This window comes from Salvelinus namaycush, unplaced genomic scaffold (assembly GCF_016432855.1).
Source record: "Salvelinus namaycush isolate Seneca unplaced genomic scaffold, SaNama_1.0 Scaffold564, whole genome shotgun sequence".
Lineage (NCBI taxonomy): Eukaryota > Metazoa > Chordata > Actinopteri > Salmoniformes > Salmonidae > Salvelinus > Salvelinus namaycush.
The window spans coordinates 908-28,823 of record NW_024061269.1 but is presented as its reverse complement, the minus strand read 5'-3'; the positions used below and the strand labels follow the sequence as shown (position 1 = coordinate 28,823).

The 27,916-nt window shown below is 48.7% G+C and overlaps 1 protein-coding gene across 1 annotated transcript; it reads left to right on the top strand.

Annotated features, from left to right (window-relative positions):
• On the top strand, window positions 1-27,916 carry agbl5 (ATP/GTP binding protein-like 5; the record flags this gene model as incomplete). Its single annotated transcript, XM_038986726.1, has 7 exons — window positions 1-104; window positions 9,758-9,998; window positions 11,870-12,041; window positions 14,352-14,515; window positions 20,687-20,864; window positions 25,985-26,163; window positions 27,346-27,916. Coding segments are annotated over exons 2-7 (1,461 nt in total), but the record flags the coding sequence as incomplete, so codon positions are not given.

The window sequence follows — 27,916 nt, the reverse complement described above, 5'->3', positions numbered from 1 at the left end:
CGTGTTGTTGTTTCTCAGCTACTAGTGCGTTTGTTTGGGTTTAAAGAGCTGTTTGGTGATCGGGAAAGATACGAAAGCCAAAGATGAGCATCGTTCATAAATAAGTAAGATTATCGTCACAAATAAGTAAGATGGTCTTTCTATGCATGTTTCTACTGAGATTGCATCGATCGAGTGGTGACGAGATTGTACATTCCCGTGCTTGTGTTTTATTTCCTTACCTGTCTGCTAGCTACGTAACGTTACGTTAATTTGGCTAGCCCGTGACGTTAGAGCATCCAAATCAAAATGTCAATACATCATACAATCACCTTTCTGACAGACTAGGGATTTTGTTAATTTGTAACGTTAACACTTGTTTAACTTATCCAAGGAACGTCATTTGATATCAAAGTCAGACCACTGGCCCGCTAATGTTTTGCTAGCGAGGCTTTTTGTCCATTCAACCAGCAACAATAGAACGTTGCTGCACCAACCAGCCTCAGTCCTGGCAGCAAGCCTCCAGGCCCAGACAGAGCTGGAGACATTTTTCAGTATTTCTTCTCTGTGACTGGGTCTGTGTAGGTAGAGCAGATGGCTTGTCCGGGTCTGTGGTTGCAAGGGGATGGAATGTCAGCGTCTGGATTCTAGAAGTTAGCATGTTGGTTTTGTGTGTGTGTGTTTATCTCCAACAGAGTGGGTGTGTTTATCTCCAACAGGGTGAGTGTGTTTATCTCCAACAGGGTGAGTGTGTTTATCTCCAACAGGGTGAGTGTGTTTATCTCCAACAGGGTGGTGTGTTTATCTCCAACAGGGTGAGTGTGTTTATCTCCAACAGGGTGAGTGTGTTTATCTCCAACAGGGTGAGTGTGTTTATCTCCAACAGGGTGAGTGTGTTTATCTCCAACAGGGTGAGTGTGTTTATCTCCAACAGAGTGAGTGTGTTTATCTCCAACAGGGTGAGTGTGTTTATCTCCAACAGGGTGAGTGTGTTTATCTCCAACAGGGTGAGTGTGTTTATCTCCAACAGGGTGGGTGTGTTTATCTCCAACAGGGTGGGTGTGTTTATCTCCAACAGGGTGAGTGTGTTTATCTCCAACAGGGTGAGTGTGTTTATCTCCAACAGGGTGAGTGTGTTTATCTCCAACAGGGTGAGTGTGTTTATCTCCAACAGAGTGGTGTGTTTATCTCCATCAGGGTGGGTGTGTTTATCTCCAACAGGGTGGTGTGGGTGTATTTATCTCCAACAGGGTGAGTGTGTTTATCTCCAACAGGGTGAGTGTGTTTATCTCCAACAGGGTGAGTGTGTTTATCTCCAACAGGGTGGTGTGTTTATCTCCAACAGAGTGGGTGTGTTTGTCTCCAACAGGGTGGTGTGTTTATCTCCAACAGGGTGGTGTGGGTGTATTTATCTCCAACAGGGTGGTGTGAGTGTGTTTATCTCCAACAGTGTGAGTGTGTTTATCTCCAACAGAGTGGTGTGTTTATCTCCATCAGGGTGGGTGTGTTTATCTCCAACAGGGTGGTGTGGGTGTATTTATCTCCAACAGGGTGGTGTGGGTGTGTTTATCTCCAACAGGGTGAGTGTGTTTATCTCCAACAGGGTGAGTGTGTTTATCTCCAACAGAGTGGGTGTGTTTATCTCCAACAGAGTGGGTGTGTTTATCTCCAACAGGGTGAGTGTGTTTATCTCCAACAGGGTGAGTGTGTTTATCTCCAACAGAGTGAGTGTGTTTATCTCCAACAGGGTGAGTGTGTTTATCTCCAACAGGGTGAGTGTGTTTATCTCCAACAGGGTGAGTGTGTTTATCTCCAACAGGGTGAGTGTGTTTATCTCCAACAGGGTGGGTGTGTTTATCTCCAACAGGGTGGGTGTGTTTATCTCCAACAGGGTGAGTGTGTTTATCTCCAACAGGGTGAGTGTGTTTATCTCCAACAGAGTGGTGTGTTTATCTCCATCAGGGTGGGTGTGTTTATCTCCAACAGGGTGGTGTGTTTATCTCCATCAGGGTGGGTGTGTTTATCTCCAACAGGGTGGTGTGGGTGTATTTATCTCCAACAGGGTGAGTGTGTTTATCTCCAACAGGGTGAGTGTGTTTATCTCCAACAGAGTGGTGTGTTTATCTCCATCAGGGTGGGTGTGTTTATCTCCAACAGGGTGGTGTGGGTGTATTTATCTCCAACAGGGTGGTGTGGGTGTGTTTATCTCCAACAGGGTGGTGTGGGTGTATTTATCTCCAACAGGGTGAGTGTGTTTATCTCCAACAGGGTAGTGTGTTTATCTCCAACAAGGTGGGTGTGTGTGTGTTTATCTCCAACAGGGTGAGTGTGTTTATCTCCAACAGGGTGAGTGTGTTTATCTCCAACAGGGTGGGTGTGTTTATCTCCAACAGGGTGAGTGTGTTTATCTCCAACAGGGTGAGTGTGTTTATCTCCAACAGGGTGAGTGTGTTTATCTCCAACAGGGTGGTGTGTTTATCTCCAACAGGGTGGTGTGTTTATCTCCAACAGGGTGAGTGTGTTTATCTCCAACAGGGTGAGTGTGTTTATCTCCAACAGGGTGGGTGTGTTTATCTCCAACAGGGTGGGTGTGTTTATCTCCATCAGGGTGGGTGTGTGTGTGTTTATCTCCATCAGGGTGGGTGTGTGTGTGTTTATCTCCAACAGGGTGGTGTGGGTGTATTTATCTCCAACAGGGTGAGTGTGTTTATCTCCAACAGGGTAGTGTGTTTATCTCCAACAGAGTGAGTGTGTTTATCTCCAACAGGGTGAGTGTGTTTATCTCCAACAGGGTGAGTGTGTTTATCTCCAACAGGGTGAGTGTGTTTATCTCCAACAGGGTGGGTGTGTTTATCTCCAACAGGGTGAGTGTGTTTATCTCCAACAGGGTGAGTGTGTTTATCTCCAACAGGGTGAGTGTGTTTATCTCCAACAGGGTGGGTGTGTTTATCTCCAACAGGGTGAGTGTGTTTATCTCCAACAGGGTGAGTGTGTTTATCTCCAACAGGGTGAGTGTGTTTATCTCCAACAGGGTGAGTGTGTTTATCTCCAACAGGGTGGGTGTGGGTGTGTTTATCTCCATCAGGGTGGGTGTGGGTGTGTTTATCTCCAACAGGGTGGGTGTGGGTGTGTTTATCTCCAACAGCGTGGGTGTGTTTATCTCCAACAGGGTGAGTGTGTTTATCTCCAACAGGGTGAGTGTGTTTATCTCCAACAAGGTGGGTGTGTTTATCTCCATCAGGATGGGTGTGGGTGTGTTTATCTCCATCAGGGTGGGTGTGTTTATCTCCATCAGGGTGGGTGTGTTTATCTCCAACAGAGTGAGTGTGTTTATCTCCAACAGGGTGGGTGTGTTTATCTCCAACAGGGTGAGTGTGTTTATCTCCAACAGGGTGGGTGTGTTTATCTCCAACAGGGTGAGTGTGTTTATCTCCAACAGGGTGAGTGTGTTTATCTCCAACAGGGTGAGTGTGTTTATCTCCAACAGGGTGGGTGTGTTTATCTCCAACAGGGTGAGTGTGTTTATCTCCAACAGGGTGAGTGTGTTTATCTCCATCAGGGTGGGTGTGGGTGTGTTTATCTCCAACAGGGTGGTGTGGGTGTGTTTATCTCCAACAGGGTGAGTGTGTTTATCTCCAACAGGGTAGTGTGTTTATCTCCAACAAGGTGGGTGTGTGTGTGTTTATCTCCAACAGGGTGGTGTGGGTGTGTTTATCTCCAACAGGGTGGGTGTGTTTATCTCCATCAGGGTGAGTGTGTTTATCTCCAACAGGGTGAGTGTGTTTATCTCCAACAGGGTGAGTGTGTTTATCTCCAACAGGGTGAGTGTGTTTATCTCCAACAGGGTGGGTGTGTTTATCTCCAACAGGGTGAGTGTGTTTATCTCCAACAGGGTGAGTGTGTTTATCTCCAACAGGGTGAGTGTGTTTATCTCCAACAGGGTGAGTGTGTTTATCTCCAACAGGGTGGTGTGTTTATCTCCAACAGGGTGGTGTGTTTATCTCCAACAGGGTGAGTGTGTTTATCTCCAACAGGGTGAGTGTGTTTATCTCCAACAGGGTGGGTGTGTTTATCTCCATCAGGGTGGGTGTGTGTGTGTTTATCTCCATCAGGGTGGGTGTGTGTGTGTTTATCTCCAACAGGGTGGTGTGGGTGTATTTATCTCCAACAGGGTGAGTGTGTTTATCTCCAACAGGGTAGTGTGTTTATCTCCAACAGAGTGAGTGTGTTTATCTCCAACAGGGTGAGTGTGTTTATCTCCAACAGGGTGTGTGTGTTTATCTCCAACAGGGTGAGTGTGTTTATCTCCAACAGGGTGGGTGTGTTTATCTCCAACAGGGTGAGTGTGTTTATCTCCAACAGGGTGAGTGTGTTTATCTCCAACAGGGTGAGTGTGTTTATCTCCAACAGGGTGAGTGTGTTTATCTCCAACAGGGTGGGTGTGGGTGTGTTTATCTCCATCAGGGTGGGTGTGGGTGTGTTTATCTCCAACAGGGTGGGTGTGGGAGTGTTTATCTCCAACAGGGTGAGTGTGTTTATCTCCAACAGGGTGAGTGTGTTTATCTCCAACAGGGTGAGTGTGTTTATCTCCAACAAGGTGGGTGTGTTTATCTCCATCAGGGTGGGTGTGGGTGTGTTTATCTCCATCAGGGTGGGTGTGTTTATCTCCATCAGGGTGGGTGTGTTTATCTCCAACAGGGTGGGTGTGTTATCTCCAACAGGGTGAGTGTGTTTATCTCCAACAGGGTGGGTGTGTTTATCTCCAACAGGGTGAGTGTGTTTATCTCCAACAGGGTGGGTGTGTTTATCTCCAACAGGGTGAGTGTGTTTATCTCCAACAGGGTGAGTGTGTTTATCTCCAACAGGGTGAGTGTGTTTATCTCCAACAGGGTGGGTGTGTTTATCTCCAACAGGGTGAGTGTGTTTATCTCCAACAGGGTGAGTGTGTTTATCTCCATCAGGGTGGGTGTGGGTGTGTTTATCTCCATCAGGGTGGGTGTGTTTATCTCCATCAGGGTGGGTGTGTTTATCTCCAACAGGGTGGGTGTGTTTATCTCCAACAGAGTGAGTGTGTTTATCTCCAACAGGGTGGGTGTGTTTATGTCCACCAGGGTGGGTGTGTTTATCTCCATCAGGGTGGGTGTGTGTGTGTTTATCTCCAACAGGCTGGGTGTATTTATCTCCAACAGGGTAGTGTGTTTATCTCCAACAGGGTGAGTGTGTTTATCTCCAACAGGGTGAGTGTGTTTATCTCCAACAGGGTGAGTGTGTTTATCTCCAACAGGGTGAGTGTGTTTATCTCCAACAGGGTGGGTGTGTTTATCTCCAACAGGGTGAGTGTGTTTATCTCCAACAGGGTGAGTGTGTTTATGTCCACCAGGGTGGGTGTGTTTATCTCCATCAGGGTGGGTGTGTGTGTGTTTATCTCCAACAGGCTGGGTGTATTTATCTCCAACAGGGTAGTGTGTTTATCTCCAACAGGGTGAGTGTGTTTATCTCCAACAGGGTGAGTGTGTTTATCTCCAACAGGGTGAGTGTGTTTATCTCCAACAGGGTGGGTGTGTTTATCTCCAACAGGGTGAGTGTGTTTATCTCCAACAGGGTGAGTGTGTTTATCTCCAACAAGGTGGGTGTGTGTGTGTTTATCTCCATCAGGGTGGGTGTGTTTATCTCCACCAGGGTGGGTGTGTTTATCTCCATCAGGGTGGGTGTGTGTGTGTTTATCTCCAACAGGGTGGGTGTATTTATCTCCAACAAGGTGAGTGTGTTTATCTCCAACAGGGTGAGTGTGTTTATCTCCAACAGGGTGAGTGTGTTTATCTCCAACAGGGTGAGTGTGTTTATCTCCAACAGGGTGAGTGTGTTTATCTCCAACAAGGTGGGTGTGTTTATCTCCATCAGGATGGGTGTGGGTGTGTTTATCTCCATCAGGGTGGGTGTGTTTATCTCCATCAGGGTGGGTGTGTTTATCTCCAACAGAGTGAGTGTGTTTATCTCCAACAGGGTGGGTGTGTTTATCTCCAACAGGGTGAGTGTGTTTATCTCCAACAGGGTGGGTGTGTTTATCTCCAACAGGGTGAGTGTGTTTATCTCCAACAGGGTGAGTGTGTTTATCTCCAACAGGGTGAGTGTGTTTATCTCCAACAGGGTGGGTGTGTTTATCTCCAACAGGGTGAGTGTGTTTATCTCCAACAGGGTGGGTGTGTTTATCTCCAACAGGGTGAGTGTGTTTATCTCCATCAGGGTGGGTGTGGGTGTGTTTATCTCCAACAGGGTGGTGTGGGTGTGTTTATCTCCAACAGGGTGAGTGTGTTTATCTCCAACAGGGTAGTGTGTTTATCTCCAACAAGGTGGGTGTGTGTGTGTTTATCTCCAACAGGGTGAGTGTGTTTATCTCCAACAGGGTGAGTGTGTTTATCTCCAACAGGGTGGGTGTGTTTATCTCCAACAGGGTGAGTGTGTTTATCTCCAACAGGGTGAGTGTGTTTATCTCCAACAGGGTGAGTGTGTTTATCTCCAACAGGGTGAGTGTGTTTATCTCCAACAGGGTGGTGTGTTTATCTCCAACAGGGTGGTGTGTTTATCTCCAACAGGGTGAGTGTGTTTATCTCCAACAGGGTGAGTGTGTTTATCTCCAACAGGGTGGGTGTGTTTATCTCCATCAGGGTGGGTGTGTGTGTGTTTATCTCCATCAGGGTGGGTGTGTGTGTGTTTATCTCCAACAGGGTGAGTGTGGGTGTATTTATCTCCAACAGGGTGAGTGTGTTTATCTCCAACAGGGTAGTGTGTTTATCTCCAACAGAGTGAGTGTGTTTATCTCCAACAGGGTGAGTGTGTTTATCTCCAACAGGGTGTGTGTGTTTATCTCCAACAGGGTGAGTGTGTTTATCTCCAACAGGGTGGGTGTGTTTATCTCCAACAGGGTGAGTGTGTTTATCTCCAACAGGGTGAGTGTGTTTATCTCCAACAGGGTGAGTGTGTTTATCTCCAACAGGGTGGGTGTGGGTGTGTTTATCTCCATCAGGGTGGGTGTGGGTGTGTTTATCTCCAACAGGGTGGGTGTGGGTGTGTTTATCTCCAACAGGGTGAGTGTGTTTATCTCCAACAGGGTGAGTGTGTTTATCTCCAACAGGGTGTGTGTGTTTATCTCCAACAGGGTGAGTGTGTTTATCACCAACAGGGTGGGTGTGTTTATCTCCAACAGGGTGAGTGTGTTTATCTCCAACAGGGTGAGTGTGTTTATCTCCAACAAGGTGGGTGTGTTTATCTCCAACAGGGTGAGTGTGTTTATCTCCAACAGGGTGAGTGTGTTTATCTCCAACAAGGTGGGTGTGTTTATCTCCATCAGGGTGGGTGTGGGTGTGTTTATCTCCATCAGGGTGGGTGTGTTTATCTCCATCAGGGTGGGTGTGTTTATCTCCAACAGGGTGGGTGTGTTTATCTCCAACAGAGTGAGTGTGTTTATCTCCAACAGGGTGGGTGTGTTTATCTCCAACAGGGTGAGTGTGTTTATCTCCAACAGGGTGGGTGTGTTTATCTCCAACAGGGTGAGTGTGGGTGTGTTTATCTCCATCAGGGTGGGTGTGTTTATCTCCATCAGGGTGGGTGTGTTTATCTCCAACAGGGTGGGTGTGTTTATCTCCAACAGGGTGAGTGTGTTTATCTCCAACAGGGTGAGTGTGTTTATCTCCAACAGGGTGAGTGTGTTTATCTCCAACAGGGTGAGTGTGTTTATCTCCAACAGGGTGAGTGTGTTTATGTCCACCAGGGTGGGTGTGTTTATCTCCATCAGGGTGGGTGTGTGTGTGTTTATCTCCAACAGGCTGGGTGTATTTATCTCCAACAGGGTAGTGTGTTTATCTCCAACAGGGTGAGTGTGTTTATCTCCAACAGGGTGAGTGTGTTTATCTCCAACAGGGTGAGTGTGTTTATCTCCAACAGGGTGAGTGTGTTTATCTCCAACAGGGTAGTGTGTTTATCTCCAACAGGGTGAGTGTGTTTATCTCCAACAGGGTGGGTGTGTTTATCTCCAACAAGGTGGGTGTGTGTGTGTTTATCTCCATCAGGGTGGGTGTGTTTATCTCCACCAGGGTGGGTGTGTTTATCTCCATCAGGGTGGGTGTGTTTATCTCCAACAGGGTGGGTGTGTTTATCTCCAACAGGGTAGTGTGTTTATCTCCAACAGGGTAGTGTGTTTATCTCCAACAGGGTGAGTGTGTTTATCTCCAACAAGGTGAGTGTGTTTATCTCCAACAGGGTGAGTGTGTTTATCTCCAACAGGGTGAGTGTGTTTATCTCCAACAGGGTGGGTGTGTTTATCTCCAACAGGGTGAGTGTGTTTATCTCCAACAGGGTGAGTGTGTTTATCTCCAACAGGGTGAGTGTGTTTATCTCCAACAGGGTAGTGTGTTTATCTCCAACAGGGTGAGTGTGTTTATCTCCAACAGGGTGAGTGTGTTTATCTCCATCAGGGTGAGTGTGTTTATCTCCAACAGGGTGAGTGTGTTTATCTCCACCAGGGTGGGTGTGTTTATCTCCATCAGGGTGGGTGTGTTTATCTCCATCAGGGTGTGTGTGTGTGTGTTTATCTCCAACAGGCTGGGTGTATTTATCTCCAACAGGGTAGTGTGTTTATCTCCAACAGGGTGAGTGTGTTTATCTCCAACAGGGTGAGTGTGTTTATCTCCAACAGGGTGAGTGTGTTTATCTCCAACAGGGTGAGTGTGTTTATCTCCAACAGGGTGAGTGTGTTTATCTCCAACAGGGTGAGTGTGTTTATCTCCAACAGGGTGGGTGTGTTTATCTCCAACAGGGTGAGTGTGTGTGTGTTTATCTCCATCAGGGTGGGTGTGTTTATCTCCACCAGGGTGGGTATGTTTATCTCCATCAGGGTGGGTGTGTGTGTGTTTATCTCCAACAGGGTGGGTGTATTTATCTCCAACAGGGTGGGTGTGTTTATCTCCAACAGGGTGAGTGTGTTTATCTCCAACAGGGTGAGTGTGTTTATCTCCAACAGGGTAGTGTGTTTATCTCCAACAGGGTGGTGTGTTTATCTCCAACAGGGTAGGTGTGTTTATCTCCAACAGGGTGGGTGTGTTTATCTCCAACAGGGTGAGTGTGTTTATCTCCAACAGGGTGAGTGTGTTTATCTCCAACAGGGTAGTGTGTTTATCTCCAACAGGGTGAGTGTGTTTATCTCCAACAGGGTGAGTGTGTTTATCTCCAACAGGGTAGTGTGTTTATCTCCAACAGGGTGAGTGTGTTTATCTCCAACAGGGTGAGTGTGTTTATCTCCAACAGGGTAGTGTGTTTATCTCCAACAGGGTAGTGTGTTTATCTCCAACAGGGTGAGTGTGTTTATCTCCAACAGGGTGAGTGTGTTTATCTCCAACAGGGTAGGTGTGTTTATCTCCAACAGGGTGGGTGTGTTTATCTCCAACAGGGTGAGTGTGTTTATCTCCAACAGGGTGGTGTGTTTATCTCCAACAGGGTAGGTGTGTTTATCTCCAACAGGGTAGGTGTGTTTATCTCCATCAGGGTGGGTGTGTTTATCTCCATCAGGGTAGTGTGTTTATCTCCAACAGGGTGGTGTGTTTATCTCCAACAGGGTAGGTGTGTTTATCTCCAACAGGGTAGGTGTGTTTATCTCCATCAGGGTGGGTGTGTTTATCTCCATCAGGGTGGGTGTGTGTGTGTTTATCTCCAACAGGGTAGTGTGTTTATCTCCAACAGGGTAGTGTGTTTATCTCCAACAGGGTGGTGTGTTTATCTCCAACAGGGTAGGTGTGAGTACCAGCTGTCCCCGAGGGTAGGTCAGAGGTCATGGAGGTTCGTGTTGGAAGCTTGGTGTTCAGCTCCAGGTTTGACTCTGGAAACCTGGGCCGCGTGGAGAAGGTCGACTCCTCCCCCTCCGACACCGCCTGGTCCACTTCCACAACCCTTAGCAACGCCCCCGACTACGAGTTTAATGTCTGGACGCTTCCTGACTGTGCCGGGACAGAACACGAGAATGGAAACAGGTAACCTAGCAACTCACACACAGACACACAATTGGGACAGGTAGAACAATATGTCTAACCAAACAACACACTCCTCTGGGCTCTGCAGAATACAGCCTCCTCTGGGCTCTGCAGAATACAGCCTCCTCTGGGCTCTGCAGAATACAGCCTCCTCTGGGCTCTACAGAATACAGCCTCCTCTGGGCTCTGCAGAATACAGCCTCCTCTGGGCTCTACAGAATACAGCCTCCTCTGGGCTCTACAGAATACAGCCTCCTCTGGGCTCTACAGAATACAGCCTCCTCTGGGCTCTACAGAATACAGCCTCCTCTGGGCTCTACAGAATACAGCCTCCTCTGGGCTCTACAGAATACAGCCTCCTCTGGGCTCTGCAGAATACAGCCTCCTCTGGGCTCTGCAGAATACAGCCTCCTCTGGGCTCTACAGAATACAGCCTCCTCTGGGCTCTACAGAATACAGCCTCCTCTGGGCTCTACAGAATACAGCCTCCTCTGGGCTCTACAGAATACAGCCTCCTCTGGGCTCTACAGAATACAGCCTCCTCTGGGCTCTGCAGAATACAGCCTCCTCTGGGCTCTGCAGAATACAGCCTCCTCTGGGCTGCAGAATACAGCCTCCTCTGGGCTCTGCAGAATACAGCCTCCTCTGGGCTGCAGAATACAGCCTCCTCTGGGCTCTACAGAATACAGCCTCTGGGCTCTACAGAATACAGCCTCCTCTGGGCTCTGCAGAATACAGCCTCCTCTGGGCTCTGCAGAATACAGCCTCCTCTGGGCTCTGCAGAATACAGCCTCCTCTGGGCTCTACAGAATACAGCCTCCTCTGGGCTCTACAGAATACAGCCTCCTCTGGGCTCTGCAGAATACAGCCTCCTCTGGGCTCTACAGAATACAGCCTCCTCTGGGCTCTACAGAATACAGCCTCCTCTGGGCTCTACAGAATACAGCCTCCTCTGGGCTCTACAGAATACAGCCTCTGGGCTCTACAGAATACAGCCTCCTCTGGGCTCTACAGAATACAGCCTCCTCTGGGCTCTACAGAATACAGCCTCCTCTGGGCTCTACAGAATACAGCCTCCTCTGGGCTCTGCAGAATACAGCCTCCTCTGGGCTCTACAGAATACAGCCTCCTCTGGTCTCTACAGAATACAGCCTCCTCTGGGCTCTGCAGAATACAGCCTCCTCTGGGCTCTACAGAATACAGCCTCCTCTGGGCTCTACAGAATACAGCCTCCTCTGGGCTCTACAGAATACAGCCTCCTCTGGGCTCTGCAGAATACAGCCTCCTCTGGGCTCTGCAGAATACAGCCTCCTCTGGGCTCTACAGAATACAGCCTCCTCTGGGCTCTACAGAATACAGCCTCCTCTGGGCTCTACAGAATACAGCCTCCTCTGGGCTCTACAGAATACAGCCTCCTCTGGGCTCTGCAGAATACAGCCTCCTCTGGGATCTGCAGAATACAGCCTCCTCTGGGCTCTACAGAATACAGCCTCCTCTGGGCTCTGCAGAATACAGCCTCCTCTGGGATCTGCAGAATACAGCCTCCTCTGGGCTCTACAGAATACAGCCTCCTCTGGGCTCTGCAGAATACAGCCTCCTCTGGGCTCTACAGAATACAGCCTCCTCTGGGCTCTACAGAATACAGCCTCCTCTGGGCTCTACAGAATACAGCCTCCTCTGGGCTCTACAGAATACAGCCTCCTCTGGGCTCTGCAGAATACAGCCTCCTCTGGGCTCTGCAGAATACAGCCTCCTCTGGGCTCTACAGAATACAGCCTCCTCTGGGCTCTGCAGAATACAGCCTCCTCTGGGCTCTACAGAATACAGCCTCCTCTGGGCTCTACAGAATACAGCCTCTCATTGTGTTGCAGGTCCTGGTTTTACTTCAGTGTGCGTGGTGCTGTGCCGGGGCGACTGCTGAAGGTCAATGTAATGAATATGAACAAGCAGAGTAAACTGTACAACCAGGGAATGGCTCCTCTAGTCAAGACTGTACCTGGTAGGACACGCTGGGAGAGAGTACGGGACAGACCCACATACGAGGTACACACACTATACACACATTATAGCACTATATACACATTATACCACTATATATACACATTATACCACTAAATACACATTATACTACTATATATACACATTATACCACTATACACACACATTATACCACTATATACACATTATACTACTATATATACACATTATACCACTATACACACACATTATACCACTATACACACATTATACCACTATATACACATTATACTACTATATATACACATTATACCACTATATACACATTATACTACTATATATACACATTATACCACTATACACACACATTATACCACTATATATACACTATACCACTATATACACACATTATACCACTATATATACACTATACCATTATATACACACATTATACCATTATATACACACATTATACCACTATATACACATTATACCATTATATACACACATTATACCATTATATACACACATTATACCACTATACACCCACATTATACCACTATATACACACATTATACCACTATATATACACATTATACCACTATACACCCACATTATACCACTATATACACACATTATACCATTATATACACACATTATACCACTATACACCCACATTATACCACTATATACACACATTATACCACTATATACACACACATTATACCACTATATATACACATTATACCACTATATATACACTATACCACTATACACACACATTATACCACTATACATACACATTATACCACTATATACACACATTATACCACTATATACACACATTATTCCACTATATATACACATTATACCACTATATACACAGATTATACCACTATATACACACATTATACCACTATATACACACATTATACCACTATATACACACACATTATACCACTATATACACATTATACCACTATATACACACATTATACCACTATATACACACATTATACCACTATATACACACATTATACCACTATATACACATTATACCACTATATACACACATTATACCACTATATATACACATGATACCACTATATATACACATTATACAACTATATACACACATGATACCACTATATACACACTTTATACCACCATATACACACATTATACCACTATATATACACATTATACCACTATATATACACACATTATACCACTATATATACACATTATACCACTATATACACATTATACCATTATATACACACATTATACCACTATATACACACATTATACCACTATATATACACACATTATACCACTATATATACACATTATACCACTATATATACACATTATACAACTATATACACACATTATACCACTATATATACACATTATACCACTATACACACATTATACCACTATATATACACATTATACCACTATATACACACATTATACCACTATATATACACATTATACCACTATATATACACACATTATACCACTATATATACACATTATACCACTATACACACATTATACCACTATATATACACATGATACCACTATATATACACACATTATACCACTATATATACACATTATACAACTATATACACACATTATACCACTATATATACACATGATACCACTATATATACACACATTATACCACTATATATACACATTATACAACTATATACACACATTATACCACTATATATACACATTATACCACTATACACACATTATACCACTATATATACACATGATACCACTATATATACACACATTATACCACTATATATACACATTATACCACTATACACACATTATACCACTACACACACACATTATACCACTATACACACACACATTATACCACTACACACACACATTATACCACTATACACACACACATTATACCACTATATATACACATTATACCACTATATGCACATTATACCACTATATACACACATTATACCACTATACACACATTATACAACTATATACACACATTATACCACTATATATACACATTATACCACTATACACACATTATACCACTATATATACACATTATACCACTATACACACACACATTATACCACTATATATACACATTATACCACTATATGCACATTATACCACTATATACACACATTATACCACTATACACACATTATACAACTATATACACACATTATACCACTATACACACATTATACCACTATACACACACACATTATACCACTATATACACATTATACCACTATACACACAATGTTTAGAGATGCATGGACTAAATCGCTGGGTTATTGGTTGACAAAACGTTTGTGTTCTCCTCCTCAGATGGTGGATAATCAGTTCCTCCTGTCGTTTACTCATCGTCTGTTGGAAGTGAAAGGAGCCACTACGTTCTTCTCCTTCAGTTTCCCCTTCTCCTACAGCGAGAGTCAAGACCTGCTGACACACCTGGCCCAGAGATACCCTGACACAGCCACGCTCACACCCAGGTACACACACCGACACACCTGGCCCAGAGATACCCTGACACAGCCACGCTCACACCCAGGTACGCACACACCTGGCCCAGAGATACCCTGACACAGCCACGCTCACACCCAGGTACACACACCGACACACCTGGCCCAGAGATACCCTGACACAGCCACGCTCACACCCAGGTACACACACCGACACACCTGGCCCAGAGATACCCTGACACAGCCACGCTCACACCCAGGTACACACACCGACACACCTGGCCCAGAGATACCCTGACACAGCCACGCTCACACCCAGGTACGCACACCGACACACCTGGCCCAGAGATACCCTGACACAGCCACGCTCACACCCAGGTACGCACACCGACACACCTGGCCCAGAGATACCCTGACACAGCCACGCTCACACCCAGGTACACACACACCTGGCCCAGAGATACCCTGACACGGCCACGCTCACACCCAGGTACACACACACCTGGCCCAGAGATACCCTGACACAGCCACGCTCACACCCAGGTACACACACACCTGGCCCAGAGATACCCTGACACAGCCACGCTCACACCCAGGTACGCACACCGACACACCTGGCCCAGAGATACCCTGACACAGCCACGCTCACACCCAGGTACACACACACCTGGCCCAGAGATACCCTGACACAGCCACGCTCACACCCAGGTACGCACACCGACACACCTGGCCCAGAGATACCCTGACACAGCCACGCTCACACCCAGGTACGCACACACCTGGCCCAGAGATACCCTGACACAGCCACGCTCACACCCAGGTACGCACACACACACACACACACACACACACACACACACACACACACACACACACACACACACACACACACACACTGACACAACTGGACCAGAGATACCCTGACACAGCCAATCATTTATTGGATCATCAAGAACTTCAAGGAGAGCAGTTCAATTGTTGTGATGAAGGCTTCAGGGCGCCCAAGAAAGTCCAGCAAGCGCCAGGACCGTCTCCTAAAGTTGATTCAGCTGCGGGATCGGTGCACCACCAGTACAGAGCTTGCTCAGGAATGGCAGCAGGCAGGTGTGAGTGCATCTGCACGCACAGTGAGGCGAAGACCTTTGGAGGATGGCCTGGTGTCAAGAAGGGCAGTAAAGAAGCCACTTCTCTCCAGGAAAAACATCAGGGACAGACTGATATTCTGCAAAAGGTACAGGGATTGGACTGGTGAGGACTGGGGTAAAGTCATTTTCTCTGATGAATCCCCTTTCCGATTGTTTGGGGCATCCGGAAAAAAGCTTGTCCAGAGAAGACAAGGTGGAGTGCTACCATCAGTCCTGTGTCATGCCAACAGTAAAGCATCCTGAGACCATTCATGTGTGGGTTGCTTCTCAGCCAAGGGAGTGGGCTCACTCACAATTTTGCCTAAGAACACAGCCATGAATAAAGAATGGTACCAACACATCCTCCGAGAGCAACTTCTCCCAACCATCCAGGAACAGTTTGGTGACGAACAAGGCCCTTTCCAGCATGATGGAGCACCTTGCCATAAGGCAAAAGTGATAACTAACTTGCTCAAAACATCAATATTTTGGGTCCAAGGCCAGGAAACTCCCCAGACCTTAATCCCATTGAGAACTTGTGGTCAATCCTCAAGAGGCAGGTGGACAAACAAAACCCCACAAATTCTGACTCCAAGCATTGATTATGCAAGAATGGGCTGCCATCAGTCAGGATGTGGCCCAGAAGTTAATTGACAGCATGCCAGGGCGGATTGCAGAGGTCTTGAAAAAGAAGGGTCAACACTGCAAATATTGACTCTTTGTATCAACTTCATGTAACCCTAACCCTAATATTTGTGTCATTCTCAAAACTTTTGGCCACGACTGTACAATGTTGTAACGACGTGCAAATAGTTAAAGTACAAAAGGGAAAATAAATAAACATAAATATGGGTTGTATTTACAATGGTGTTTGTTCTTCACTGGTTGCCCTTTTCTTGTGGCAACAGGTCACACATCTTGCTGCTGTGATGTGGTATTTCACCCAGTAGATATGGGAGTTTATCAAAAGTGTAATTGTTTTTAAATTCTTTGTGTATCTGTGTAATCTGAGGGAAATATGTGTCTCTAATATGGTCATACATTTGGCAGGAGGTTAGGAAGTGCAGCTCAGTTTCCACCTCATTGTGTGGGCAGTGTGCTCATAGCCTGTCTTCTCTTGAGAGCCATGTCTGCCTACGGCGGCCTTTCTCAATAGCAAGGTTATGCTCACTGAGTCTGTACATAGTCAAAGCTTTCCTTAAGTTTGGGTCAGTCACAGTGGTCAGGTATTCTGCCACTGTGTATTCTCTGTTTAGGGTCAGTCACACTGGTCAGGTATTCTGCCACTGTGTACTCTCTGTTTAGGGTCAGTCACAGTGGTCAGGTATTCTGCCACTGTGTACTCTCTGTTTAGGGCCAGTCACACTGGTCAGGTATTCTGCCACTGTGTACTCTCTGTTTAGGGTCAGTCACAGTGGTCAGGTATTCTGCCACTGTGTACTCTCTGTTTAGGGCCAGTCACACTGGTCAGGTATTCTGCCACTGTGTACTCTCTGTTTAGGGTCAGTCACAGTGGTCAGGTATTCTGCCACTGTGTACTCTCTGTTTAGGGCCAGTCACACTGGTCAGGTATTCTGCCACTGTGTACTCTCTGTTTAGGGCCAGTCACAGTGGTCAGGTATTCTGCCACTGTGGACTCTCTGTTTAGGGTCAGTCACAGTGGTCAGGTATTCTGCCACTGTGTACTCTCTGTTTAGGGTCAGTCACACTGGTCAGGTATTCTGCCACTGTGTACTCTCTGTTTAGGGCCAGTCACACTGGTCAGGTATTCTGCCACTGTGTACTCTCTGTTTAGGGTCAGTCACACTGGTCAGGTATTCTGCCACTGTGGACTCTCTGTTTAGGGTCAGTCACAGTGGTCAGGTATTCTGCCACTGTGTATTCTCTGTTTAGGGTCAGTCACAGTGGTCAGGTATTCTGCCACTGTGTACTCTCTGTTAAGGGCCAGTCAGTGGTCAGGTATTCTGCCACTGTGTACTCTCTGTTTAGGGTCAGTCACAGTGGTCAGGTATTCTGCCACTGTGTACTCTCTGTTTAGGGTCAGTCACAGTGGTCAGGTATTCTGCCACTGTGTACTCTCTGTTTAGGGTCAGTCACAGTGGTCAGGTATTCTGCCACTGTGTACTCTCTGTTTAGGGCCAGTCACAGTGGTCAGGTATTCTGCCACTGTGTACTCTCTGTTTAGGGTCAGTCACAGTGGTCAGGTATTCTGCCACTGTGTACTCTCTGTTTAGGGTCAGTCACAGTGGTCAGGTATTCTGCCACTGTGGACTCTCTGTTTAGGGTCAGTCAGTGGTCAGGTATTCTGCCACTGTGTACTCTCTGTTTAGGGTCAGTCACAGTGGTCAGGTATTCTGCCACTGTGTACTCTCTGTTTAGGGTCAGTCACAGTGGTCAGGTATTCTGCCACTGTGTACTCTCTGTTTAGGGTCAGTCACACTGGTCAGGTATTCTGCCACTGTGTACTCTCTGTTTAGGGTCAGTCACAGTGGTCAGGTATTCTGCCACTGTGTATTCTCTGTTTAGGGTCAGTCACAGTGGTCAGGTATTCTGCCACTGTGTACTCTCTGTTTAGGACCAAATAGCATTCTAGTTTGCTCTGTTTATTTGTTAATTCTTTCCATCGTGTCAGTAATTATCTTTTTGTTTTCTCATGATTTGGTTGGGTCTAATTGTGTTGCTGTCCTGGGGCTCTGTGGGGTGTGTTTGTGTTTGTGAACAGAGCCCCAGGACCAGCTTGCTTAGGTGACTCTTCTCCAGGTTCATCTCTCTGTAGGTGATGGCTTTGTTGTGGAAGGTTTGGGAATTGCTTCCTTTTAGGTGGTTGTAGAATTTTGATAATTAGTGGGTATCGGCCTAAGCCTGCTCTGCATGCATTATTTGGTATTCTACGTTGTACACAGAGGATATTTTTGCAGAGTCTCAATTTGGTGTTTGTCCCATTTAGTGAATTCTTGGTTGGTGAGCGGACCCCAGACCTCACAACCATAAAGGGCAATGGGTTCTATAACTGATTCAAGTATTTTTAGCCAGATCCTAATTGGTACGTCGAATTTGATGTTCCTTTTGAAGGCATAGAAGGCCCTTCTTGCCTTGTCTCTCAGATTATTCACAGCTTTGTGGAAGTTACTGATGTTTAGGATGAGGTATGTATAGTTTTTTGTGTGCTCTAGGGCAACGGTGTCTAGATTAAATTTGTATTTGTGGTCCTGGCAACTGGACCTTTTTTGCAACATCATAATTTTTTCTTACTTAGATTTACTGTCAGGCCCAGGTCTGACAGAATCTGTGCAGAAGATCTAGGTGCTGCTGTAGGCCCCCCTGGAGGATGTTGCAGGCAGCAGAACGTTCTCCACGGCGTCTCCAGACTCTGTCACGTCTGTCACATGTGCTCATGTGCTCAGTGTGAACCTGCTTTCATCTGTGAAGAGCACAGGGCGCCAGTGGCGAATTTGCCAATCTTGGTGTTCTCTGGCAAATGCCAAACGTCCTGCACGGTGTTGGGCTGTAAGCACAACCCCCACCTGTGGACGTCGGGCCCTCATACCACCCTCATGGAGTCTGTTTCTGACCGTTTGAGCAGACACATGCACATTTGTGGCCTGCTGGAGGTCATTTTGCAGGGCTCTGGCAGTGCTCCTCCTAATCCTCCTTGCACAAAGGCGGAGGTAGCGGTCCTGCTGCTGGGTTGTTGCCCTCCTACGGCCTCCTCCACGTCTCCTGATGTACTGGCCTGTCTCCTGGTAGCGCCTCCATGCTCTGGACACTACGCTGACAGACACAGCAAACCTTCTTGCCACAGCTCGCATTGATGTGCCATCCTGGATGAACTGCACTACCTGAGCCACTTGTGTGGGTTGTAGACTCCGTCTCATGCTACCACTAGAGTGAAAGCACCGCCAGCATTCAAAAGTGACCAAAACATCAGCCAGGAAGCATAGGAACTGAGAAGTGGTCTGTGGTCACCACCTGCAGAACCACTCCTTTATTGGGGGTGTCTTGCTAATTGCCTATAATTTCCACCTTTTGTCTATTCCATTTGCACAACAGCATGTGAAATTTATTGTCAATCAGTGTTGCTTCCTAAGTGGACAGTTTGATTTCACAGAAGTGTGATTGACTTGGAGTTACATTGTGTTGTTTAAGTGTTCCCTTTATTTTTTGAGCAGTGTATGTTGAAGAGGGTGGGGCTCAAGCTACATCCCTGTCTCACCCCACGGCCCTGTGGAAAGAAATGTGTTTTTCGCCAATTTTAACCGCACACTTGTTGTTTGTGTACATGGATTTTATAATGTCGTATGTTTTTCCCCCAACACCACTTTCCATCAATTTGTACAGCAGACCCTCATGACAAACTGAGTCGAAGGCGTTTTTGAAATCAACAAAGCATGAGAAGACTTTGCCTTTGTTTTGGTTTGTTCGTTTGTCAATTAGGGTGTGCAGGGTGAATACGTGGTCTTTGGTAATTTGGTAAAAATACAATTTGACATTTGCTCAGTACATTGTTTTCGCTGAGGAAATGTACGAGTCTGCTGTTAATGATAATGCAGAGGATTTTCCCAAGGTTGCTGTTGACGCTTCTCCCACGGTAGTTATTGGGGTCAAATTTGTCTCCACTTTTGTGGATTGGGGTGATCAGTCCTTGGTTCCAAATATTAGGGAAGATGCCAGAGCTGAGGATGATGTTGAAGTATAGCCAATTGGAATTTGTAGTCTGTATATTCATCTCTCTCTCCTCTCCTCTCTCTTCTCTCCCTCCTGTCTCTCTTTCTCCTCTCTCCTCTCTCTCCCTCCTCTCCCTCCTCTCCCTCTTTCCTCCCTCCTCTCTCTCTCTCTCTCTTCTCTCTCTCTTCTCTCCCTCCCTCTCTCTCCTCTCCCTCTCCCTCCTCTCCCTCCTCTCCCTCCTCTCCCTCTCCCTCCTCTCCCTCCCTCTCCCTCTCTCTTCTCTCCCTCTCCCTCCCTCTCCTCTCTCTTCTCTCCCTCCTCTCTCTCCCTCTCTCTCTTTCCTCCCTCCTCTCTCTCTCTCTTCTCTCTCTCCCTCCTCTCCCCTCTCCCTCCTTCTCTCTCCCCCCTCCAGTTGTGGTGACAGTGTATACTTCCACAGGGAGGTATTGTGTCATTCTCTGGATGGTAACAGAGTGGATCTGCTGACGGTCACCAGCTGTCTCGGCATGCAGGAAGAGAGAGAACACCGCCTGGACAAACTGTTTCCTGATGCAGAGACCCCACGACCTCATCGCTTCACTGGCAAACAGGTAACACACCCGCACACAGTCACCACACAGTCACGTACCCACACACAGTCACGTACCCGTACACAGTCACGTACCCGTACACAGTCACGTACACAGTCACGTACCCGCACACAGTCACGTACACAGTCACGTACCCGTACACAGTCACGTACCCGTACACAGTCACGTACCCGTACACAGTCACGTACACAGTCACGTACCCACACACAGTCACGTACACGCACACAGTCACGTACACAGTCACGTACCCGTACACAGTCACGTACCCAGTCATGTACCCAGTCACGTACCCGTACACAGTCACGTACACAGTCACGTACCCGTACACAGTCACGTACACAGTCACGTACCCGTACACAGTCACGTACACGCACACAGTCACGTACACAGTCACGTACCCGTACACAGTCACGTACCCGCACACAGTCACGTACACAGTCACGTACACAGTCACGTACCCGTACACAGTCACGTACCCGCACACAGTCACGTACACAGTCACGTACACAGTCACGTACCCACACACAGTCACGTACCCGCACACAGTCACGTACACAGTCACGTACCCGCACACAGTCACGTTCACAGTCACGTACCCGTACACAGTCACGTACACAGTCACGTACACAGTCACGTACCCGCACACAGTCACGTTCACAGTCACGTACCCGTACACAGTCACGTACCCGTACACAGTCACGTACACAGTCACGTACCCACACACAGTCACGTACACGCACACAGTCACGTACACAGTCACGTACCCGTACACAGTCACGTACCCAGTCATGTACCCAGTCACGTACCCGTACACAGTCACGTACACAGTCACGTACCCGTACACAGTCACGTACCCGTACACAGTCACGTACACAGTCACGTACCCGTACACAGTCACGTACACGCACACAGTCACGTACACAGTCACGTACCCGTACACAGTCACGTACCCGCACACAGTCACGTACACAGTCACGTACACAGTCACGTACCCGTACACAGTCACGTACCCGCACACAGTCACGTACACAGTCACGTACACAGTCACGTACCCGTACACAGTCACGTACCCGCACACAGTCACGTACACAGTCACGTACACAGTCACGTACCCGTACACAGTCACGTACCCGTACACAGTCACGTACACAGTCACGTACCCGTACACAGTCACGTACACGCACACAGTCACGTACACAGTCACGTACCCGCACACAGTCACGTACACAGTCACGTACCCAGTCACGTACCCGTACACAGTCACGTACCCGTACACAGTCACGTACACAGTCACGTACCCGTACACAGTCACGTACCCGTACACAGTCACGTACACAGTCACGTACCCAGTCACGTACCCGTACACAGTCACGTACCCGTACACAGTCACGTACACAGTCACGTACCCGTACACAGTCACGTACCCGTACACAGTCACGTACACAGTCACGTACACGCACACAGTCACGTACACAGTCACGTACCCGTACACAGTCACGTACCCGCACACAGTCACGTACACAGTCACGTACCCGTACACAGTCACGTACCCGTACACAGTCACGTACCCGTACACAGTCACGTACCCGCACACAGTCACGTACACAGTCACGTACCCGTACACAGTCACGTACACAGTCACGTACCCGTACACAGTCACGTACCCGTACACAGTCACGTACCCAGTCATGTACCCAGTCACGTACCCGTACACAGTCACGTACACAGTCACGTACCCGTACACAGTCACGTACCCGTACACAGTCACGTACACAGTCACGTACCCGTACACAGTCACGTACACGCACACAGTCACGTACACAGTCACGTACCCGTACACAGTCACGTACCCGCACACAGTCACGTACACAGTCACGTACCCGTACACAGTCACGTACACAGTCACGTACCCGCACACAGTCACGTACCCGCACACAGTCACGTACACAGTCACGTACCCGCACACAGTCACGTACCCGCACACAGTCACGTACACAGTCACGTACCCGCACACAGTCACGTACACAGTCACGTACACAGTCACGTACCCGTACACAGTCACGTACCCACACACAGTCACGTACACAGTCACGTACACAGTCACGTACCCGTACACAGTCACGTACCCGTACACAGTCACGTACACAGTCACGTACCCGTACACAGTCACGTACACGCACACAGTCACGTACACAGTCACGTACCCGCACACAGTCACGTACACAGTCACGTACCCAGTCACGTACCCGTACACAGTCACGTACACAGTCACGTACCCGTACACAGTCACGTACACAGTCACGTACCCGCACACAGTCACGTACCCGCACACAGTCACGTACCCGCACACAGTCACGTACCCGCACACAGTCACGTACCCGCACACAGTCACGCACCCGCACAGTCACGTACCCACACACAGTCACGTACCCACACACAGTCACGCACACAGTCACGTACCCACACAGTCACGTACCCACACAGTCACGTACCCACACAGTCACGTACCCACACAGTCACGTACCCGCACACAGTCACGTACCCGCACACAGTCACGCACACAGTCACGCACACAGTCACGCACACAGTCACGCACACAGTCACGCACACAGTCACGTACCCGTACACAGTCACGTACCCGTACACAGTCACGTACACAGTCACGTACCCGCACACAGTCACGTACACAGTCACGTACCCGTACACAGTCACGTACCCGTACACAGTCACGTACACAGTCACGTACCCACACACAGTCACGTACCCGTACACAGTCACGTACACAGTCACGTACCCACACACAGTCACGTACACGCACACAGTCACGTACACAGTCACGTACCCGTACACAGTCACGTACCCAGTCATGTACCCAGTCACGTACCCGTACACAGTCACGTACACAGTCACGTACCCGTACACAGTCACGTACCCGTACACAGTCACGTACACAGTCACGTACCCGTACACAGTCACGTACACGCACACAGTCACGTACACAGTCACGTACCCGTACACAGTCACGTACCCGCACACAGTCACGTACACAGTCACGTACACAGTCACGTACCCGTACACAGTCACGTACCCGCACACAGTCACGTACACAGTCACGTACACAGTCACGTACCCACACACAGTCACGTACCCGCACACAGTCACGTACACAGTCACGTACCCGCACACAGTCACGTTCACAGTCACGTACCCGTACACAGTCACGTACACAGTCACGTACACAGTCACGTACCCGCACACAGTCACGTTCACAGTCACGTACCCGTACACAGTCACGTACCCGTACACAGTCACGTACACAGTCACGTACCCACACACAGTCACGTACACGCACACAGTCACGTACACAGTCACGTACCCGTACACAGTCACGTACCCAGTCATGTACCCAGTCACGTACCCGTACACAGTCACGTACACAGTCACGTACCCGTACACAGTCACGTACCCGTACACAGTCACGTACACAGTCACGTACCCGTACACAGTCACGTACACGCACACAGTCACGTACACAGTCACGTACCCGTACACAGTCACGTACCCGCACACAGTCACGTACACAGTCACGTACACAGTCACGTACCCGTACACAGTCACGTACCCGCACACAGTCACGTACACAGTCACGTACACAGTCACGTACCCGTACACAGTCACGTACCCGCACACAGTCACGTACACAGTCACGTACACAGTCACGTACCCGTACACAGTCACGTACCCGTACACAGTCACGTACACAGTCACGTACCCGTACACAGTCACGTACACGCACACAGTCACGTACACAGTCACGTACCCGCACACAGTCACGTACACAGTCACGTACCCAGTCACGTACCCGTACACAGTCACGTACCCGTACACAGTCACGTACACAGTCACGTACCCGTACACAGTCACGTACCCGTACACAGTCACGTACACAGTCACGTACCCAGTCACGTACCCGTACACAGTCACGTACCCGTACACAGTCACGTACACAGTCACGTACCCGTACACAGTCACGTACACGTACACAGTCACGTACACAGTCACGTACACAGTCACGTACCCGTACACAGTCACGTACCCGCACACAGTCACGTACACAGTCACGTACCCGTACACAGTCACGTACACAGTCACGTACCCGCACACAGTCACGTACCCGCACACAGTCACGTACACAGTCACGTACCCGTACACAGTCACGTACACAGTCACGTACCCACACACAGTCACGTACACAGTCACGTACCCGCACACAGTCACGTACCCACACACAGTCACGTACCCACACACAGTCACGTACCCACACACAGTCACGTACCCGCACACAGTCACGTACCCGCACACAGTCACGTACACAGTCACGTACACAGTCACGTACCCGTACACAGTCACGTACCCACACACAGTCACGTACACAGTCACGTACACAGTCACGTACCCGTACACAGTCACGTACCCGTACACAGTCACGTACACAGTCACGTACCCGTACACAGTCACGTACACGCACACAGTCACGTACACAGTCACGTACCCGCACACAGTCACGTACACAGTCACGTACCCAGTCACGTACCCGTACACAGTCACGTACACAGTCACGTACCCGTACACAGTCACGTACACAGTCACGTACACGCACACAGTCACGTACCCGCACACAGTCACGTACCCACACACAGTCACGTACCCACACACAGTCACGTACCCGCACACAGTCACGCACCCGCACAGTCACGTACCCACACACAGTCACGTACCCGCACACAGTCACGTACCCACACACAGTCACGTACCCGCACACAGTCACGCACCCGCACAGTCACGTACCCACACACAGTCACGTACCCGCACACAGTCACGTACCCGCACACAGTCACGCACACAGTCACGTACCCACACAGTCACGCACACAGTCACGCACACAGTCACGTACCCGCACACAGTCACGCACACAGTCACGCACACAGTCACGCACACAGTCACGCACACAGTCACGCACACAGTCACGCACACAGTCACGCACACAGTCACGCACCCTGACCACAGAGTGATGTTTAATCAGTAAGGTATAGTCTATTGATAATAATGTGTGTGTGTAGGTGTTTTTCCTCAGTAGTCGTGTCCACCCGGGGGAGACGCCATCGTCGTTTGTCTTTAAAGGCTTTTTAAACTTCATCCTGCGTCATGACGACCCCAGAGCTCACACCCTCCGCAACATGTTTGTCTTCAAACTCATCCCCATGCTGAACCCGGACGGGGTGGTACGCGGACACTACAGGTACACACTCAACATATCAAACTCATCCCCATGCTGAACCCGGACGGGGTGGTACGCGGACACTACAGGTACACACTCAACATATCAAACTCATCCCCATGCTGAACCCGGACGGGGTGGTACGCGGACACTACAGGTACACACTCAACATATCAAACTCATCCCCATGCTGAACCCGGACGGGGTGGTACGCGGACACTACAGGTACACACTCAACATATCAAACTCATCCCCATGCTGAACCCGGACGGGGTGGTACGCGGACACTACAGGTACACACTCAACATATCAAACTCATCCCCATGCTGAACCCGGACGGGGTGGTACGCGGACACTACAGGTACACACTCAACATATCAAACTCATCCCCATGCTGAACCCGGACGGGGTGGTACGCGGACACTACAGGTACACACTCAACATATCAAACTCATCCCCATGCTGAACCCGGACGGGGTGGTACGCGGACACTACAGGTACACACTCAACATATCAAACTCATCCCCATGCTGAACCCGGACGGGGTGGTACGCGGACACTACAGGTACACACTCAACATATCAAACTCATCCCCATGCTGAACCCGGACGGGGTGGTACGCGGACACTACAGGTACACACTCAACATATCAAACTCATCCCCATGCTGAACCCGGACGGGGTGGTACGCGGACACTACAGGTACACACTCAACATATCAAACTCATCCCCATGCTGAACCCGGACGGGGTGGTACGCGGACACTACAGGTACACACTCAACATATCAAACTCATCCCCATGCTGAACCCGGACGGGGTGGTACGCGGACACTACAGGTACACACTCAACATATCAAACTCATCCCCATGCTGAACCCGGACGGGGTGGTACGCGGACACTACAGGTACACACTCAACATATCCTGTTGTTGTTTGGATGGAAATGTTATAAAATCTCTCTGTCTCCCTCTCTCTCTCTGTCTCCCTCTCTCTCTCCATCTCTCTCAATCTCTCTCTCTCTCTCTCCCTCCCTCTCTCTCTCCATCTCTCTCAATCTCTCTCTCTCTCTCTCCCTCTCTCTCTGTCTCCCTCTCTCAATCTCTCTCTCTCTCTCTCCCTCTCTCTCTGTCTCCCTCTCTCAATCTCTCTCTCTCTCTCTCCCTCTCTCTCTGTCTCCCTCTCTCTCCCTGTCTCCCTCCCCAGGACTGACTCTAGAGGGGTGAATCTGAACAGACAGTATATGAACCCTAGTCCTGATCTCCACCCCTCCATCTACGCTGCTAAAACACTGCTTCTCTACCACCACACACACAACCGTACCACACACACACACTCCAACACGCACATCAACACACACACCTACAACCCACCTCAAGCACCTCCCCTCAGCACCAAACCCACCAATCAGAGCCCTGCCCCACCCCTCACCTCTCTGGAACTCAGCCTCAACCAACGGAACGCTGATAAAGACTCTAACCCCGCCCCCTCAGAGATCGCCATGGTTATGGAGGAGATCGCCTGGGTAACCATGGAGACCGGGAAGAGGGAGGGGCAGGGGGATGAAAGGTGCTGTGAAGACGAGAATGATTCGCAGAGCGTCTCAGAGTCCACGCCCACATCAGTACCTCTGGAGATGTCAGTCGCAGCCGGGGAACCAATCCCTGCGCAGGAGGGGGGAGTGGCCTATTACGTGGACCTGCATGGCCACGCTTCCAAACGCGGCTGCTTCATGTACGGCAACAGCCTATCAGACGAAAACCAGCAGGTGAGGGAG